This window comes from Salvelinus fontinalis, chromosome 8 (assembly GCF_029448725.1).
Source record: "Salvelinus fontinalis isolate EN_2023a chromosome 8, ASM2944872v1, whole genome shotgun sequence".
NCBI lineage: Eukaryota > Metazoa > Chordata > Actinopteri > Salmoniformes > Salmonidae > Salvelinus > Salvelinus fontinalis.
The window spans coordinates 50390902-50410747 of NC_074672.1; the positions used below are offsets into that span (position 1 = coordinate 50390902).

Below are 19846 nucleotides of genomic sequence, written 5' to 3' on the forward strand. Positions count from 1 at the left end.
AAAGCTACATTTTTATGGAATGGTCTGCCTACCCATGTGAGAGACTCAGTCCCTTGCTGTCTCTGCCTGGCCCGGCTCCCCTCTCTCCACTGGGATTCTCTGCCTCTGACCCTATTATGGGGGCTGAGTCACTGGCTTACTAGTGCTCTTCCATGCTGTCCCTAGGAGGGGTGCATCACATCTTGCCAGGCTTTTTCCCACTATACTCTACTTGAATGGGTTGAGTCACTGACGTGATCTTCCTGTCCGGTCTTGCGCCCCTCTGGCTTGTGCAGTGGAGATCATCGTGGGCTATACTTGGCCTTGTCTCAGGGTAGTAAGTTGATGGTCTGTGCTTTGGCAAAGTTTGTGGGGTTATATCCTGCCTGATTGGCCCTGTCCGGGGGTAACTTTGGACGAGGCCACAGTGTCCCGACCCGCCCGTCTCAGTCTCCAGTATCTATGCTGCAATAGTCTATGTGCCAGGGGGCTAGGGTCAGTCTGTTCTATCTGGTGTCCTGTGTGATCTTAGTGATGCTCCCTCATTCTCTCATCCCTCAGTCCTCTGCGTTACCTTGGTCAGTATGTGGTATATCTGTGGATACATCAGTCCTCTGTGTTACCTTGGTCAGTATGTGGTATATCTGTGGATACATCAGTCCTCTGTGTTACCTTGGTCAGTATGTGGTATATCTGTGGATACATCAGTCCTCTGTGTTACCTTGGTCAGTATGTGGTATATCTGTGGATACATCAGTCCTCTGTGTTACCTTGGTCAGTATGTGGTATATCTGTGGATACATCAGTCCTCTGTGTTACCTTGGTCAGTATGTGGTATATCTGTGGATACATCAGTCCTCTGTGTTACCTTGGTCAGTATGTGGTATATCTGTGGATACATCAGTCCTCTGCGTTACCTTGGTCAGTATGTGGTATATCTGTGGATACATCAGTCCTCTGTGTTACCTTGGTCAGTATGTGGTATATCTGTGGATACATCAGTCCTCTGTGTTACCTTGGTCAGTATGTGGTATATCTGTGGATACATCAGTCCTCTGCGTTACCTTGGTCAGTATGTGGTATATCTGTGGATACATCAGTCCTCTGCGGTGTCTGTGTTCTGCTACTCTCAACACCTCAGCGCTGACTTGAGGCAGAGGGGGCGTGGTTATGTCCATGTGACTCCGCGTCGCCATTGACAACAGCGATGGAATGTTGGACCTGCTCCCGTTACCGTGGGACCCGCTCCCGTTACCGTGGGGACCATCCCCGCCACCCCCCCGACCGGACGGATCGTCCCACCCGGAGGACTTGTCTGTCAGATGGCTGAAAGAGTGAAAAGAGGGAGAGAGGGTTAGTGAGGGGAAGAAGAGGGGGTTAGTAGAGAGGGTTAGTGCGTGGAAGAAGAGGGGGTTAGTAGAGAGGGAGAGATGGTTAGTGAGGGGAAGAAGAGGGGGTTAGTAGAGAGGGAGAGATGGTTAGTGAGGGGAAGAAGAAAGGGTTAGTGCGTGGGAGAAGAGGGGGTTAGTAGAGAGGGTTAGTGCGGGGAAGAAGAGGGGGTTAGTAGAGAGGGTTAGTGAGGGAAAAAGAGAAGGTTAGTAGAGAGGGTTAGTGCGGGGAAGAAGAGGGGGTTAGTAGAGAGGGTTAGTGCGGGGAAGAAGAGGGGGTTAGTAAAGAGGGAGAGATGGTTAGTGAGGGGAAGAAGAGGGGGTTAGTAGAGAGGGTTAGTGCGGGGAAGAAGAGGGGGTTAGTAGAGAGGGAGAGATGGTTAGTGAGGGGAAGAAGAGGGGGTTAGTAGAGAGGGAGAGATGGTTAGTGCGGGGAAGAAGAGGGGGTTAGTAGAGAGGGTTAGTGAGGGGAAGAAGAGGGGGTTAGTAGAGAGGGTTAGTGCGGGGAAACAGAGGGGGTTAGTAGAGAGGGTTAGTGAGGGGAAGAAGAGGGGGTTAGTAGAGAGGGTTAGTGCGGGGAAGAAGAGGGGGTTAGTAGAGAGGGTTAGTGCGGGGAAGAAGAGGGGGTTAGTAGAGAGGGTTAGTGCGGGGAAACAGAGGGGGTTAGTAGAGAGGGTTAGTGCGGGGAAGAAGAGGGGGTTAGTAGAGAGGGTTAGTGCGGGGAAGAAGAGGGAGAGAGTTGGTGCTAACTAAGACTAAAACAATGTTATAGTAACAGTGGTAACGTCACAGCATACAGACCTTCATGAATAACCTATGAGTGGGTGTGTGTGTAAGTAACGTGTGTGTGTGGGGGGGGGCAACCGCAGGGTGCATGTGACACGTCTAGTGCACCAACGTTACCATCTGAAAATGAGGCAAAGGACTGATCTACCAGTCACTAGATGAGGCTCTTCACCACATCCCCAGGAATGACAAGATCTTTCTGCTGGGTGACTTCAACGCTAGGGTGGAACAGAACAACAGGATATGGACTTCTGGGTAAGCATGGTGTTGGCCAGGTCAATGAGAACGGCGTGAGACTGCTAACTCTGTGCTGAGCACCATCTCATTGTCACTAACACCTTGTTCCAGCAGAAGAACAAATATAAAACAGCATGGATACCCACACGCTCCAAACACTGGCCCCTGATCGACCATGTCATAGTGAGACGTTCTGACACTAATGACGTCCTGCTGACACGTGCCATGAGGGGTGCAGGATGCTGGACAGATCACTGTGTGGTACTGGCTAAACTCCAGGTGAGAATACGTCCCCCCAACGCTGAAGTCCAGTAAGAGGAGTCTGCACTGTATCCAGCTTGAGAAAGCTGCAGTAAGGGAAGAGTTTCGTCGCTCTCTCGCTGAAAGGCTGAGGGAGACTAAGCCTCTTCTGAACACAGAGGACCCCATGGACCAGAAGACTGGGCCTCTTCTGAGTAGAGGACCCCATGGACCAGAAGACTAAGCCTCTTCTGAACACAGAGGACCCCATGGACCAGAAGACTGGGCCTCTTCTGAGTAGAGGACCACATGGACCAGAAGACTGGGCCTCTTCTGAGTAGAGGACCACATGGACCAGAAAACTGAGCATCTTCTGAGTAGAGGACCCCATGGACCAGAAGACTGAGCATCTTCTGAGTAGAGGACCCCATGGACCAGAAGACTGAGCATCTTCTGAACACAGAGGACCCCATGGACCAGAAGACTGAGCATCTTCTGAGTAGAGGACCCCATGGACCAGAAGACTGAGCATCTTCTGAACACAGAGGACCCCATGGACCAGAAGACTGAGCATCTTCTGAACACAAAGGACCCCATGGACCAGAAGACTGAGCATCTTCTGAGTAGCGCACCCCATGGACCAGAAGACTGGGCCTCTTCTGAACACAGAGGACCTCATGGACCAGAAGTGGGCATCTATTATCTCAGTGCTCAATCAGGCAGTGAGCTGAGCACCACAACCAGATCCTGATGAGGTGGGCTGAGCACCACAACCAGATCCTGATGAGGTGGGCTGAACACTTTGAAGCACTACTCAATCAGTGCTCTCCTATAGACCAGTCCATCCTGGAAGAACTGCCTGTCCGTCCACCCATTCAAGACCTCAACCGTTCACCAACCTTCCAAGAGGTGTTATCAGCTATCCGTTCCCTCAAGAACAACAAGACTCCTGGCAATGACAGCAACCCGCTGTTGTGACTATTTATGCTAATCGTGTAATTTTTGAAACGGCTTCCCACAAAATCCTTGATCGTACAATATGCATATTATTATTATTATTGGATAGAAAACAGTCTATAGTTTCTATAGGAGTTGAAATTTTGTCTCTAAGTGGAACAGAGCCCATTCTACAGCAATTTCCCTGACATGGAGTCAGATTTCAGAAATTTTGGCCCCTGATCTGGAGTCAGTTAAAAGGGCACTGTTATTGCTATGAGTATACGGACACTGCTTACGTCTTCCCCTGGATGCCTTTACGTGATGACGATTTGAATGGGGCCGATTGCGCGTTCACAGGCACTATAAATTAAAAAACCCTGTAGCTAGCAAGTCTTTTCTTGGTGCGTAACGCGCGTGGAGGACACCGACCCGCTCCTGTTCCAAGCATTAGTGTTGGGAGTAATCTTTCTCCGGTCATGTTAAGACTCGTTATAGGAGTTAAAAACATCATAAGGTAGTTAATTTAAAGCGTTTTATAGCAATTTATATCCGTTTAGTGCGATTTTGGGACATTTATTTCTGAAACGCTCTGAATTGCTGGGCACGCTTCCAGTTCATCCCGAACGCAGTTGGCATTTCCACATGGCAAGAGGACAGCTTTCCACCAAAAGACGATTGGACCCAAGAAAGGATCCTTTGCCCAAGATACTGATGGAAGAACAGCTCAAAGTAGGACATTTTTATTATGATAAATCGTGTTTCTGTCGAAAAATATTAGTGGCTTAGGACGCCATGTTTTATGACGTAGCTTCGCTAGGCGCAAACTGTATTGAAAAGTAAGGATAATTTAAAAAATGTAATTCCGCGATTGTATTAAGAATTAAATTGTCTATCAATCCCTGTCCACCCTATATTTTTTAGTCACGTTTATGAGTATTTATGTATAAGAGTAGATCACTGTCTAAGTGGCGCAAGGACATATTCTGACCAGCTGAGTTACATTTCACATTGTCTAACCATGATTTTGGTGGCTAAATATAAACATTTTCGATCAAACTCTATATGGATTGTGTAATATGATGTTACAGGAGTGTCATCTGAAGAATTCTGAGAAGGTTAGTGAAAAAATTAATATATTTTGGCGATGTTGACTTTTATCGCTCACTTTGGCTAGAATCAATGCTGGGCTGCTATGTGCTATGTGCTATGCTAATATAACGATTTATTGTGTTTTCGCTGTAAGACACTTAGAAAATCTGAAATATTGTCTGTATTCACAGGATCTGTGTCTTTCGATTCGTGTATGCTGTGTATTTTTACGAAATGTTTGATGATTAGTAAGTAGGTAAACACGTTGCTCTATGTAGTTCTTCTAGTCCATTTGTGACGGTGGGTGCAATTGTAACCTATGCCATCTACCTGAAATATGCACTTTTTTCTAACAAAACCTATCCCATACCATAAACATGTTATCAGACTGTCATCTGATGAGTTTTTTTCTTGGTTAGGGGCTATAAATATCTTAGTTTAGCCGAATTGGTGATAGCTACTGGTGTTGGTGGACAAATAAAAGATGGTGGATTATGCTAATGTGTTTTTAGGTAATAGATGTACATCTTTACATATTGTGTCTTCCCTGTAAAACATTTTAAAAATCGGACATGTTGGCTGGATTCACAAGATCTGTGTCTTTCATTAGCTGTATTGGACTTTAATGTGTGAAAGTTAAATATTTAAAAAAAATATTTTTTTTGAATTTCGCGGCACTGGTTTTTCAGTGGGGGTGGGGGGGGAGTGCCGCTAGCGGCACGCTGATCCTAGACAGGTTAAGGGAGGTCACTTCTGCAACAGAACGCTCCACCAGTACATCACTGAGGTTTGGGACCAGGAGATCGTCCCCCAACAGTGGCCAGATGCAAACATTGTCACCATCTGTAAGAACAAGGGTGACAAGTCCATCTGCAACAAAAGCCGGTGGATATCCCTTCTGGCTGTTGCCGGCAAAGGTCCTGGCCAAGGTGATGCTACACAGGCTGGTGAACAACATCACAGAGGAACTGCTGCCAGAGTCACAATGTGGCTTCAGAAAGAACAGGAGTACGGTCGACATGATATTCACGGCAGGAAAACTCCAGGAGAAGTGCCGTGAACAACATCAGGACCTTTTCATGGCCTTCGCCGACCTCTCCAAGGCCTTCGACACTGTGAGCAGGGAACTACTATGGGGCATTCTACTCAAATGTGTCTGTCTAGACAAATTTGTCAACATCCTTTGCCAGTTCCATGATGGGATGATGGCTCGGATGGCCGTTAGAGGGCAGGAGTCAGTGACCTTTGTAGTAAGCAGGGGTGTGTGCTGGCGCCGGTACTCTTCAACATCTTCCGCCTATGTGTCACCCAGCTTCTCCACAAGGAGCTTGAGGACAGCACGGAGCGGGTTCTTGAGCTGCAGTATGCTGAGGACTGTGCTCTCGTGGCCCACACTCCGGAAGACCTTTAGTCTGTCCTTGTAGCGGCTGTGAGGGTCTATAGCAGGATGGGATTGTCTATCAACACCACCAAGACAGAGGGTCTGCCAATGGCGATCCAGCCCTCCACCCACCATGCCGGTCTTCACCAATGAACACATCACTGGCAATAGTCCCGTCTATCAAATACCTGTGCAGCATCCTCTTGGAGGACTGCAGCATCGATCTCGAAATTCAAAATAAGATCAAGCATCAGCTGCCTTCGGGAAACTCAGACACAGGGTCTTCCAAAACAGGGATCTCCACCTCCACACCAAAGCCTCTGTCTGTCAAGCCGTCTGCATCACCACACTTCTTTACAGCTGTGAAGCCTGGGTCACTTACAGACACCACAATAAGCAGCTTGGGCGATTCCAAATAAGATGCCAGCAGCGCATCCGGGGAATCACCTGGTACAACAGTGTACCCCATATAGAAATACTTGCTAAGACCAACAGAGAGTATGGAGGCCATGGTCACCCAGCACCAACTGTAAGAGTATAGAGACCATGGTCACCCAGCACCAACTGTAAGAGTATAGAGGCCATGGTCACCCAGCACCAACTGTAAGAGTATAGAGACCATGGTCACCCAGCACCAACTGTAAGAGTATGGAGGCCATGGTCACCCAGCACCAACTGTTAGAGTATAGAGGCCATGGTCACCCAGCACCAACTGTAAGAGTATAGAGGCCATGGTCACCCAGCACCAACTGTAAGAGTATAGAGGCCATGGTCACCCAGCACCAACTGTAAGAGTATAGAGGCCATGGTCACCCAACACCAACTGTAAGAGTATAGAGGCCATGGTCACCCAGCACCAACTGTAAGAGTATAGAGGCCATGGTCACCCAGCACCAACTGTAAGAGTATAGAGGCCATGGTCACCCTGCACCAACTGTAAGAGTATAGAGGCCATGGTCACCCAGCACCAACTGTAAGAGTATAGAGGCCACGGTCACCCAGCACCAACTGTAAGAGTATAGAGGCCATGGTCACCCAGCACCAACTGTAAGAGTATAGAGGCCATGGTCACCCAGCACCAACTGTACGAGTATAGAGGCCATGGTCACCCTGCACCAACTGTAAGAGTATAGAGACCATGGTCACCCAACACCAACTGTAAGAGTACGGAGGCCATGGTCACCCAGCACCAACTGGTAGAGTATAGAGGCCATGGTCACCCAGCACCAACTGTACGAGTACGGAGGCCACGGTCACCCAGCACCAACTGTAAGAGTATAGAGGCCATGGTCACCCAGCACCAACTGTACGAGTATAGAGGCCATGGTCACCCAGCACCAACTGTAAGAGTATAGAGGCCACGGTCACCCAGCACCAACTGTAAGAGTATAGAGGCCACGGTCACCCAGCACCAACTGTAAGAGTATAGAGGCCATGGTCACCCAGCACCAACTGTAAGAGTATAGAGGCCATGGTCCCCCAGCACCAACTGTAAGAGTACGGAGGCCATGGTCCCCCAGCACCAACTGTAAGAGTATAGAGGCCATGGTCACCCAGCACCAACTGTACGAGTACGGAGGCCACGGTCACCCAGCACCAACTGTTAGAGTATAGAGGCCATGGTCACCCAACACCAACTGTAAGAGTATAGAGGCCATGGTCACCCAGCACCAACTGTACGAGTACGGAGGCCATGGTCACCCAACATGTCATTAGCATGTCTCAGGAGCGCTTGCCGCGGAAGATCCTGTTTGGCCACCTACATCTTGGCCGACGGTCTGTAGGGGGGCAGATGAAGCTCTCCAAGGAACAGCTAAAAACGTTGCTGAAGAAGTGCAACATCAAACCCACAGACCTGGAGGATGCTGCTTCCTACCGTTCCACCTGACGGCAGCTCTGCCAGAGCGGTGAACAGAGGTGGGAGGAGCACAGAGACAGCTAAAACAGCCCAGGAGACATACAGCCTGCCCCCGACAACACAGACTGCACATACCCCACCTGAAATAAAGTTTGTGGATCTTCGACTGGACTATACAGTTACCAAAGAATTCACTGTTAACTCAGAAGTAGAAGTCATCATCGGATACGATGGACTTCCCTAAGCAACAGGTGTGTGTGTAACAGGTGTGTGTGTGTAAGTGCAACAGGTGTATGTGTAACAGGTGTCTTACTGGCTGTTGTCGTTTGGTTCGTCTCCATCGGAGGAAGATGATGGCGAGTGGGAGGGGCCAGAGGGAGCGGACGTGTGGTGATTCGTTAATCTACTTCCTCCATGGTCATATGGAGCCGACCAATCCGTGTAGCCCATTGTCCCAGACAGCGAATCGTTGCAGTCCGGCAGGGGGGGAAGGTTCTGGAACAGAGAGGCGTGGCCTGGTCCACACGGAGCATTCCGATAGGGTGATTTTACCCCCTGGGGAGGAAACACACGGTGTTTCTTAATATGCATACTATCGTGCTCCAAGTGCATTCTCCCACCACGTTCTCTTCAGTGCATTCTCCCACCACGTTCTCTTCAGTGCATTTTCCCACCACGTTCTCTTCAGTACGTTCTTGTGAGGACGAGAGTGTGGAGAACACATAAAACATGACATTAGAGCAGCACTCCCTCTACTGTATTACCTCACGCTGAGAAGCACTCCCCCCTACTGTATTACCTTACGCGGAGCAGCACTCCCCCTACTGTATTACCTCACGCTGAGCAGCACTCCCCCTACTGTATTACCTCACGCCGAGCAGCACTCCCCCTACTGTATTACCTCACGCTGAGCAGCACTCCCCCTACTGTATTACCTCAGCACTCCCCCTACTGTATTACCTCACGCTGAGCAGCACTCCCCCTACTGTATTACCTCACGCTGAGCAGCACTCCCTCTACTGTATTACCTCACGCTGAGCAGCCCTCCCCCTACTGTATTACCTCACGCCGAGCAGCACTCCCCCTACTGTATTACCTCACGCTGAGCAGCACTCCCCCTACTGTATTACCTCAGCACTCCCCCTACTGTATTACCTCACGCTGAGCAGCACTCCCCCTACTGTATTACCTCACGCTGAGCAGCACTCCCCCTACTGTATTACCTCACGCTGAGCAGCACTCCCCCTACTGTATAACCTCACGCTGAGCAGCACTCCCCCTACTGTATTACCTCACGCTGAGCAACACTCCCTCTACTGTATTACCTCAGCACTCCCCCTACTGTATTACCTCACGCTGAGCAGCACTCCCCCTACTGTATTACCTCACGCTGAGCAGCACTCCCCCTACTGTATTACCTCACGCTGAGCAGCACTCCCCCTACTGTATTACCTCACGCTGAGCAGCACTCCCTCTACTGTATTACCTCACGCTGAGCAACACTCCCTCTACTGTATTACCTCAGCACTCCCCCTACTGTATTACCTCACGCTGAGCAGCCCTCCCTCTACTGTATTACCTCACGCCGAGCAGCACTCCCCCTACTGTATTACCTCACGCTGAGCAGCACTCCCCCTACTGTATTACCTCACGCTGAGCAGCACTCCCCCTACTGTATTACCTCACGCTGAGCAGCACTCCCCCTACTGTATTACCTCACGCCGAGCAGCACTCCCCCTACTGTATTACCTCACGCTGAGCAGCACTCCCCCTACTGTATTACCTCACGCCGAGCAGCACTCCCCCTACTGTATTACCTCACGCTGAGCAGCACTCCCCCTACTGTATTACCTCACGCCGAGCAGCACTCCCCCTACTGTATTACCTCACGCTGAGCAGCACTCCCCCTACTGTATTACCTCAGCACTCCCCCTACTGTATTACCTCACGCTGAGCAGCACTCCCCCTACTGTATTACCTCACGCTGAGCAGCACTCCCTCTACTGTATTACCTCACGCTGAGCAGCCCTCCCCCTACTGTATTACCTCACGCCGAGCAGCACTCCCCCTACTGTATTACCTCACGCTGAGCAGCACTCCCCCTACTGTATTACCTCAGCACTCCCCCTACTGTATTACCTCACGCTGAGCAGCACTCCCCCTACTGTATTACCTCACGCTGAGCAGCACTCCCCCTACTGTATTACCTCACGCTGAGCAGCACTCCCCTACTGTATTACCTCACGCTGAGCAGCACTCCCCCTACTGTATTACCTGACGCTGAGCAGCACTCCCCCTACTGTATTACCTCACGCTGAGCAGCACTCCCCTACTGTATTACCTCACGCTGAGCAGCACTCCCCCTACTGTATTACCTCACGCTGAGCAGCCCTCCCTCTACTGTATTACCTCACGCCGAGCAGCACTCCCCCTACTGTATTACCTCACGCCGAGCAGCACTCCCCCTACTGTATTACCTCACGCCGAGCAGCACTCCCCCTACTGTATTACCTCACGCCGAGCAGCACTCCCCCTACTGTATTACCTCACGCTGAGCAGCACTCCCCCTACTGTATTACCTCACGCTGAGCAGCACTCCCCCTACTGTATTACCTCACGCTGAGCAGCACTCCCCCTACTGTTTTACCTCACGCTGAGCAGCACTCCCCCTACTGTATTACCTCACGCTGAGCAGCACTCCCCTACTGTATTACCTCACGCTGAGCAGCACTCCCCTACTGTATTACCTCACGCTGAGCAGCACTCCCCCTACTGTATTACCTGACGCTGAGCAGCACTCCCCCTACTGTATTACCTCACGCTGAGCAGCACTCCCCCTACTGTATTACCTCACGCTGAGCAGCACTCCCCCTACTGTATTACCTCACGCTGAGCAGCACTCCCCCTACTGTATTACCTCACGCTGAGCAGCACTCCCCCTACTGTATTACCTCACGCTGAGCAGCACTCCCCCTACTGTATTACCTCACGCTGAGCAGCACTCCCCCTACTGTATTACCTCACGCTGAGCAGCACTCCCTCTACTGTATTACCTCACGCTGAGCAGCACTCCCCCTACTGTATTACCTCACGCTGAGTAGCACTCCCCCTACTGTATTACCTCACGCTGAGCAGCACTCCCCCTACTGTTTTACCTCACGCTGAGCAGCACTCCCCCTACTGTATTACCTCACGCTGAGCAGCACTCCCCCTACTGTATTACCTCACGCTGAGTAGCACTCCCCCTACTGTATTACCTCACGCTGAGTAGCACTCCCCCTACTGTATTACCTCACGCTGAGCAGCACTCCCCCCTACTGTATTACCTCACGCTGAGCAGCACTCCCCCTACTGTATTACCTCACGCTGAGCAGCACTCCCCCTACTGTATTAACACACGCTGAGCAGCACTCCCCCTACTGTATTACCTCACGCTGAGCAGCACTCCCCCTACTGTATTACCTCACGCTGAGCAGCACTCCCCCTACTGTATTACCTCACGCTGAGCAGCACTCCCCCTACTGTATTACCTCACGCTGAGCAGCACTCCCCCTTCTGTATTACCTCACGCTGAGCAGCACTCCCCCTACTGTATTACCTCACGCTGAGCAGCACTCCCCCTACTGTATTACCTCACGCTGAGCAGCACTCCCCCTACTGTATTACCTCACGCTGAGCAGCACTCCCCCTACTGTATTACCTCACGCTGAGCAGCACTCCCCCTACTGTATTACCTCACGCTGAGCAGCACTCCCCCTATTGTATTACCTCACGCTGAGCAGCCCTCCCCCTACTGTATTACCTCACGCTGAGCAGCACTCCCCCTACTGTATTACCTCACGCTGAGCAGCACTCCCCCTACTGTATTACCTCACGCTGAGCAGCACTCCCCCTACTGTATTACCTCACGCTGCACCTCCCCATTCACTGACCCTTCTCGCAGCCAGGACAATGGCAACAATAGACAAAACAAGATAAAGAAAAATCAAACATTTTACTTCATAATTATCAGCTAGATACATGAACCGTAATCGTTAGCCAGCTAGCTAGTAACACAGGAAAAAATGATCTAGAACTAATGTTACGCAAGGTACAGTAGATTCTTCATGGCCATCGGGCTCGCTAACAGTAGTAGCTAGCCAGTTAGCTCTAATGATTTACCTTGGGCTTGAGACCTACGCACACTACAGTGGGTATTGTAGGCAGGTAAACCATGCCCAAATTAACACAGAATGTATTTATTAACGTATCAAGATCAAATAGTGTCGTGAGGCGACATATGAGATGTGAACAGGCAACATTTCATTCCCAGGTTGGAGTGTATTTTCTCTCACTTCAGCTCAAATAATGGCCACCATTGATTTCAAGAAAATTTGCATAACTTTTTATGTGGTTACGTCATATTTCTTTGCGTTCTTTCTGTTGAAGTTTGCATCGATGCTTAAATATGTACACACAGAGCACGCATTCGAAAAGTGCCCTCCGTGCTCTGTCTCGCATACTTTGATTTGGACTTATACACCGACCCTACCGTGTTACGATTTGCCAAGTATGCATTTTGAAAATCACCCACAGAGAGAGCGCACGACCGCGAGCCAGAGAGAAAGACTAAATGTGACCCGTTTCAGGAAACTATTCGTATTTTGCACATCACTACTTCACAGGACAGGCAAAACATTTTTTGATCAAAAAGCTTTTTTTGGCAGAAATGCCTTCTAGAACATGTGAACTTTCATGTTCCTTAATAACAAAGTTGTATTCCAACTGTAAATAAGAAATACAATTGTTAAATTACGAGCCTAGTTGGTTTAGCCATGGAAAAAGACAGGAACCTTGGCTGAGCTAATGCCTGGGCAGGACATGCTGGGAGAAGAGTTTGGATTGGTCCGCCATGTCGCATGCTTCGGTCTATAACGTGAGCTGCTCAGTATGTGTTGATAGTCCTTTCTACCACAGAACGATATAACGTTAGCCATTGAGAACTGAAAAAGTTGCTACTTTTTTTCAACAACATTGATGCCCTGAAATTAGCAGGTGCTGTTGACAAATCAGTCCTAGCTTCAAGTTCCTTGGTGTCCACATCAACAAACTATCATGGTCCAAACACACCAAGACAGTTGTGAAGAGGGCACGACAAAACCTATTCCCCCTCAGGAGACTGAAACGATTTGCCATGGGTCCCCAGATCCTCAAAAAGTTCTACAGCTGCACCATCGAGAGCATCCTGACTGGTTGTATCACCGCCTGGTAAGGCAACTGCTCGGCCTCCGACCGCAAGGCGTTACAGAGGGTAGTGCGTACTGCCCAGTACATCACTGGTGCCAAGCTTCCTGCCATCCAGGACCTCTATACCAGGCGGTGTCAGAGGAAGGCCCAAAAAATTTCCATAGACTCCAGCTGCCCTAGTCATAGACTGTGCTCTCTGCTACCGCACAGCAAGCGGTACTGGAGAACCAAGTCTAGGTCCAAACAGCTTCTACCCCCAAGCCATAAGACTCCTGACCAGCTAATAAAATGGCTACCCGGACTATTTGCAGTGTCCCCAACCCCAATTGTTTTACACTGCTGCTACTCTGTTTATTACCCATGCATAGTCACTTTACGCCTACCTACATATTACCGCAATTACGTCGACTCTACCGGTACCCCCTGTATATAGCCTCCACATTGACTCTGTACCGGTACCCCCTGTATATAGCCTCCACATTGACTCTGTACCGGTACCCCCTGTATATAGCCTCCACATTGACTCTGTACCGGTACCCCCTGTATATAGCCTCCACATTGACTCTGTACCGTAATACCCTGTATATAGCCTCCACATTGACTCTGTACCAGTACCCCCTGTATATAGCCTCCACATTGACTCTGTACCAGTACCCCCTGTATATAGCCTCCACATTGACTCTGTACCGGTACCCCCTGTATGTAGCCTCCACATTGACTCTGTACCTGTACCCCCTGTATATAGCCTCCACATTGACTCTGTACCGGTACCCCCTGTATATAGCCTCCACATTGACTCTGTACCGGTACCCCCTGTATATAGCCTCCACATTGACTCTGTACCGGTACCCCCTGTATATAGGCTCCACATTGACTCTGTACCGGTACCCCCTGTATATAGCCAGGGGGTACCGGTACAGAGTCAATGTGGAGGCTATATACAGGGGGTACTGGTACAGAGTCAATGTGGAGGCTATATACAGGGTATTACGGTACAGAGTCAATGTGGATGCTATATACAGGGGGTACCGGTACAGAGTCAATGTGGAGGCTATATACAGGGGGTACCGGTACAGAGTCAATGTGGAGGCTATATACAGGGGGTACCGGTACAGAGTCAATGTGGAGGCTATATACAGGGGGTACCGGTAGAGTCGACGTAATTGCGGTAATATGTAGGTAGGCGTAAAGTGACTATGCATGGGTAATAAACAGAGTAGCAGCAGTGTAAAACAATTGGGGTTGGGGACACTGCAAATAGTCCGGGTAGCCATTTTATTAGCTGGTCAGGAGTCTTATGGCTTGGGGGTAGAAGCTGTTTGGACCTAGACTTGGTTCTCCAGTACCGCTTGCTGTGCGGTAGCAGAGAGCACAGTCTATGACTAGGGCAGCTGGAGTCTATGGCAATTTTTATGGCAAGTCTTGTTTGGCCGGTGTTGCCAAGTCACTATGTTTCACGCTGACCATGGCGTGTGCAGAAAGTAACCCACCACAACTTTTTCCAAATCAAATTTTATTTGTCACATGCGGCAAATACAACAGGCATTGTAAAAAGTGTTTACAAAAAATAAACTGAAAACAAAAAAAATCCCATAAAATAACAGTAGCGAGGCTATATACAGGGGGTACCGGTACAGAGTCAATGTGGAGGCTATATACAGGGTTTTACGGTACAGAGTCAATGTACCCCCTGTATATAGCCTCCACATTGACTCTGTACCGGTACCCCCTGTATATAGCCTCCACATTGACTCTGTACCGGTACCCCCTGTATATAGCATCCACATTGACTCTGTACCGTAATACCCTGTATATAGCCTCCACATTGACTCTGTACCGGTACCCCCTGTATATAGCCTCGCTACTGTTATTTTATGGGATTTTTTTTGTTTTCAGTTTATTTTTTGTAAACACTTTTTACAATGCCTGTTGTATTTGCCGCATGTGACAAATAAAATTTGATTTGGAAAAAGTTGTGGTGGGTTACTTTCTGCACACGCCATGGTCAGCGTGAAACATAGTGACTTGGCAACGCCGGCCAAACAAGACGTAGCTACAAACAGAACGGAGTTAAATGGTTCCAGTCTGTTGTGAAGAGTTCATCCAATTCAGTCAGAAAGTCATTTTCACTGCAAGTTAAAGCTGTTAGCCAGCTGGAGAACATTAGCTTGCTGACACGCTAAAGTTACATGTATGATCTGTGTAGTAACATTATTCTAATCAGATATCCATTTTCATTGATATTTATAGCCTAAATATTTGCCAGCTAACATTGAACCTAGTTGGTTAGCTTTAGCTACCTTTAGCTATACCTGGTTCATTGTTTAGCTAGCTAGCTACCTAGCTAGCTACATGTTTAAACAAAAGACCACCAGATGATTACATGACCCATCAAGTTAGCCAGGTGTGTCTGGGGGGTGATTACAGCCATCTATAGTATTACATGAACATGTGTAGACAACAGTGACCCACTTAGCTCAGGGATTCTTAAACTTTTTCAGCCTGGGACCCAAATACAAATGTGTGTTTTTATAGGACCCAAGCTTATGAAAACATGCAACTATACATAAATATTGTAATGAAACAGCAGGGAGCAGGTCTCGAACCCTCGACCTCCTAGCCCGAGGTCCGGCGCGCTATCGACCGTGCCGCAAAAGCATGCTCAAGCGGCAGAGTCGATTTCCACGCTTATAAACCCAGGGTCGTTACACTATGGTACATTACAATGTTATTTGTTTTAGGCTGACATAAGGGCAATGTAATACCCATATACTGTATATAGCCATTCATGTTTATTTTCCCCCATTAAAAACACTGACATATCTGTCTAGGTTCGAATTGTTGCTGTTAAAATACCACAAATGATTTACATTCTGAACTAGAAAAAAACGGTTTGATCACATCACACAGATGTATAACAGAACACAGTCCTAATGAGGTGTGTGGCTGGTTGAACTTTTCAACAAGCATGTCTATTCTGGGCTCAGTTTGAGACAGTGCAACCCTCAGGTCATGTCCAGTATTGAGTCTGTTTCTGTACTTGTTGTTTAAGTAGAGTTGAAAACCCTGACTCACATAGGTTATGTGGTGCCAAACTGGATCAGAACATCTACTGCTTTCTCAGTCAGGCAGGAGGCCGTTTCCTGCTGTAGATGAGCTTCCCAGAACTGTGTGAGAGTGTTTGCCTCAAAAAGCATCTTACTTCAATTAGTTTATTCCAGTTCAGAAAAAAAAAAAACTTGTATTTTAACAGCTCCAACAGACTTGTTTTCAACAAACATTTATACAGTAAAATGTACAGTAGGGCTGTTTGTACATCTTCATATGTACTGTTACTATGGCTAACATTAGCTAGCTAGCTATGGCTAACATTAGCTAGCTAGCTATGGCTAACATTAGCTAGCTAGCTACTAGCTGTGTACAAGGGGATTGTTTGAAAGAGAAACACTACTAGGAGAGATAGTACTCCCTTATTTCTGCTGATCATCACCTGTTATTAAGTGACAACAATGTCTTGCTAGCTGACTTACTTGTCCACTGTCAAAGCACTGCTTCCTGAAGCGTTCTGCCCTGTTCTGAAAGAACTCCCTGGGTTTACCAGGAATGGGAGAAGGTCATGTGGTCTGATGAGACAAAAATAGAGCTTCTTGGTCTAAACTCCACTCGCCGTGTTTGGAGGAAGAACCCCAAGAACACCATCCAAACCGTGAAGCATGGAGGTGGAAACATCATTCTTTGGGGATGCTTTTCTGCAAAGGGGACAGGACGACTGCACCGTATTGAGGGGAGGATGGATGGGGCCATGTATCGCAAGATCTTGGCCAACAACCTCCTTCCCTCAGTAAGAGCATTGAAGATGGGTCGTGGCTGGGTCTTCCAGCATGACAACGACCCGAAACACACAGCCAGGGCAACTAAGGAGTGGCTCCGTAAGAAGCATCTCAAGGTCCTGGAGTGGCCTAGCCAGTCTCCAGACCTGAACCCAATAGATAATCTTTGGAGGGAGCTGACAGTCCGTATTGCCCAGTGACAGCCCCGAAACCTGAAGGATCTGGAGAAGGTCTGTATGGAGGAGTGGGCCAAAATCCCTGCTGCAGTGTGTGCAAACCTGGTCAAGAACGACAGGAAACGTATGATCTCTGTAATTGCAAACAAAGGTTTCTGTACCAAATATTAAGTTCTGCTTTTCTGATGTATCAAATACTTATGTCATGCTATAAAATGCAAATTAATTACTTAAAAATCATACAATGTGATTTTCTGGATTTTTGTTTTAGATTCCGTCTCTCACAGTTGAAGTGTACCTATGATACAAATTACAGACCTCTACATGCTTTGTAAGTAGGAAAACCTGCAAAATCGGCAGTGTATCAAATACTTCTCCCCACTGTAGGTCTGTAGCAGTTTGGTTCTAGAGTGTCTCCCCTTTGAAGAGGGATATGACAGCAGCAGGTTGAAAGTCTTTGGGGATCTTTGGGGATTTCGCATTTCGCTCCGCAGGTAGTATTACATTTCATTACAGTACAACGGTTTGACTTGTCTGATCTTAGCTAGCTACATAGCCGTCTCTGTATCAAGGATAATTGTGTGGTTTAGAGTAATTATCGTAATTACCGAGGTTAGCTAGTCAGCTATTTTCGTCCTAGTCAACACTGCTAGCTAGCCAACGTCTACCGTCTACCGAATAGCAGCACTGTAGAAACTATTACATTAGTTTCTACATTACAACGGAACGACTTGATTAGTGTAGTGTTAGCTAGCTACATAGTTGTCGTTGCTGTCTTTGTATCCAAGGTAATTGTGTAGTTTAGAGTAATTATCATAATTACCGAGGTTAGCTAGCCAGCTATTTTCGTCCTAACGTAGGCAACACTGCTAGCAAGCCAGCAGCTAGCCAACGTCTACCGTCTACCGAATTGCAGCACTGTAGAAACTATTACATTACAACGGAACGACTTGATTAGTGTAGTGTTAGCTAGCTACATAGTTGTCTTTGCTGTCTTTGTATCCAAGATAATTGTGTAGTTTAGAGTAATTGTCAAGGTTACCTAGCCAGTTACCGAGGCTACCTAGCCAGCTACACTTTCAAACTAAGTCAACAACGCAGCCACTGCTAGCTAGCCTACTCCACCAGCCAGCAGCACTATCATTTTAGTCAATAAGATTTTTTGCAACGTAGCTTAACTTTCTGAACATTCGAGACGTGTAGTCCACTTGTAATTCCAATCTCCTTTGCATTAGCGTAGCCTCTTCTGTAGCCTGTCAACTATGTGTCTGTCTATCCCTCTTCTCTCCTCTCACACCGCCGCCACTCTAACCTGGTGGTCCCAGCGCGCACGACCCACGTGGAGTTCCAGGTCTCCGGCAGCCTCTGGAACTGTCGATCTGCGGCCAACAAGGCAGAGTTCATCTCAGCCTATGCTTCCCTCCAGTCCATCGACTTCTTGGCACTGACGGAAACATGGATTACCACAGATAACACTGCTACTCCTACTGCTCTCTCCTCGTCTGCCCACGTGTTCTCGCACACCCCGAGAGCTTCTGGTCAGCGGGGTAGTGGCACTGGGATCCTCATCTCTCCCAAGTGGACATTCTCTCTTTCTCCCCTGACCCATCTGTCTATCGCCTCCTTTGAATTCCATGCTGTCACAGTTACCAGCCCTTTCAAGCTTAACATCCTTATCATTTATCGCCCCCCAGGTTCCCTTGGAGAGTTCATCAATGAGCTTGACGCCTTGATAAGTTCCTTTCCTGAGGATGGCTCACCTCTCACAGTACTGGGTGACTTTAACCTCTAACCTCCCCACGTCTACCTTTGACTCATTCCTCTCTGCCTCCTTCTTTCCACTCCTCTCCTCTTTTGACCTCACCCTCTAACCTTCCCCCCCTACTCACAAGGCAGGCAATACGCTTGACCTCATCTTTACTAGATGCTGTTCTTCCACTAATCTCATTGCAACTCCTCTCCAAGTCTCCGACCACTACCTTGTATCCTTTTCCCTCTCGCTCTCATCCAACACTTCCCACACTGCCCCTACTCGGATGGTATCGCGCCGTCCCAACCTTCGCTCTCTCTCCCCCGCTACTCTCTCCTCTTCCATCCTATCATCTCTTCCCTCTGCTCAAACCTTCTCCAACCTATCTCCTGATTCTGCCTCCTCAACCCTCCTCTCCTCCCTTTCTGCATCCTTTAACTCTCTATGTCCCCTATCCTCCAGGCCGGCTCGGTCCTCCCCTCCTGCTCCGTGGCTCGACGACTCATTGCGAGCTCACAGAACAGGGCTCCGAGCAGCCGAGCGGAAATGAGGGAAAACTCGCCTCCCTGCGGACCTGGCATCCTTTCACTCCCTCCTCTCTACATTCTCCTCTTCTGTCTCTGCTGCTAAAGCCACTTTCTACCACTCTAAATTCCAAGCATCTGCCTCTAACCCTAGGAAGCTCTTTGCCACCTTCTCCTCCCTCCTGAATCCTCCTCCCCCTCCCCCCTCTCTGCGGATGACTTCGTCAACCATTTTGAAAAGAAGGACGACGACATCCGATCCTCGTTTGCTAAGTCAAACGACACCGCTGGTTCTGCTCACACTGCCCTACCCTGTGCTTTGACCTCTTTCTCCCCTCTCTCCAGATGAAATCTCGCGTCTTGTGACGGCCGGCCGCCCAACAACCTGCCCGCTTGACCCTATCCCCTCCTCTCTTCTCCAGGCCATTTCCGGAGACCTTCTC

The 19846-nt window shown here is 48.7% G+C and overlaps 1 protein-coding gene across 1 annotated transcript in view; it reads right to left on the minus strand.

Moving 5' to 3' along the window:
- The window catches only part of LOC129861382 (constitutive coactivator of PPAR-gamma-like protein 2), a 101094-nt gene that overhangs the window by 53511 nt on the left and 27737 nt on the right, over positions 1 to 19846 (minus strand). Inside the window, exons 7-8 of the mRNA XM_055932774.1 lie at positions 8211 to 8452; positions 1044 to 1305 (exon numbers count right to left, since the gene is read on the minus strand). Coding sequence (XP_055788749.1) covers positions 1044 to 1305; positions 8211 to 8452 — 504 coding nt within the window. The remainder of the gene's footprint in view (positions 1 to 1043; positions 1306 to 8210; positions 8453 to 19846) is intronic.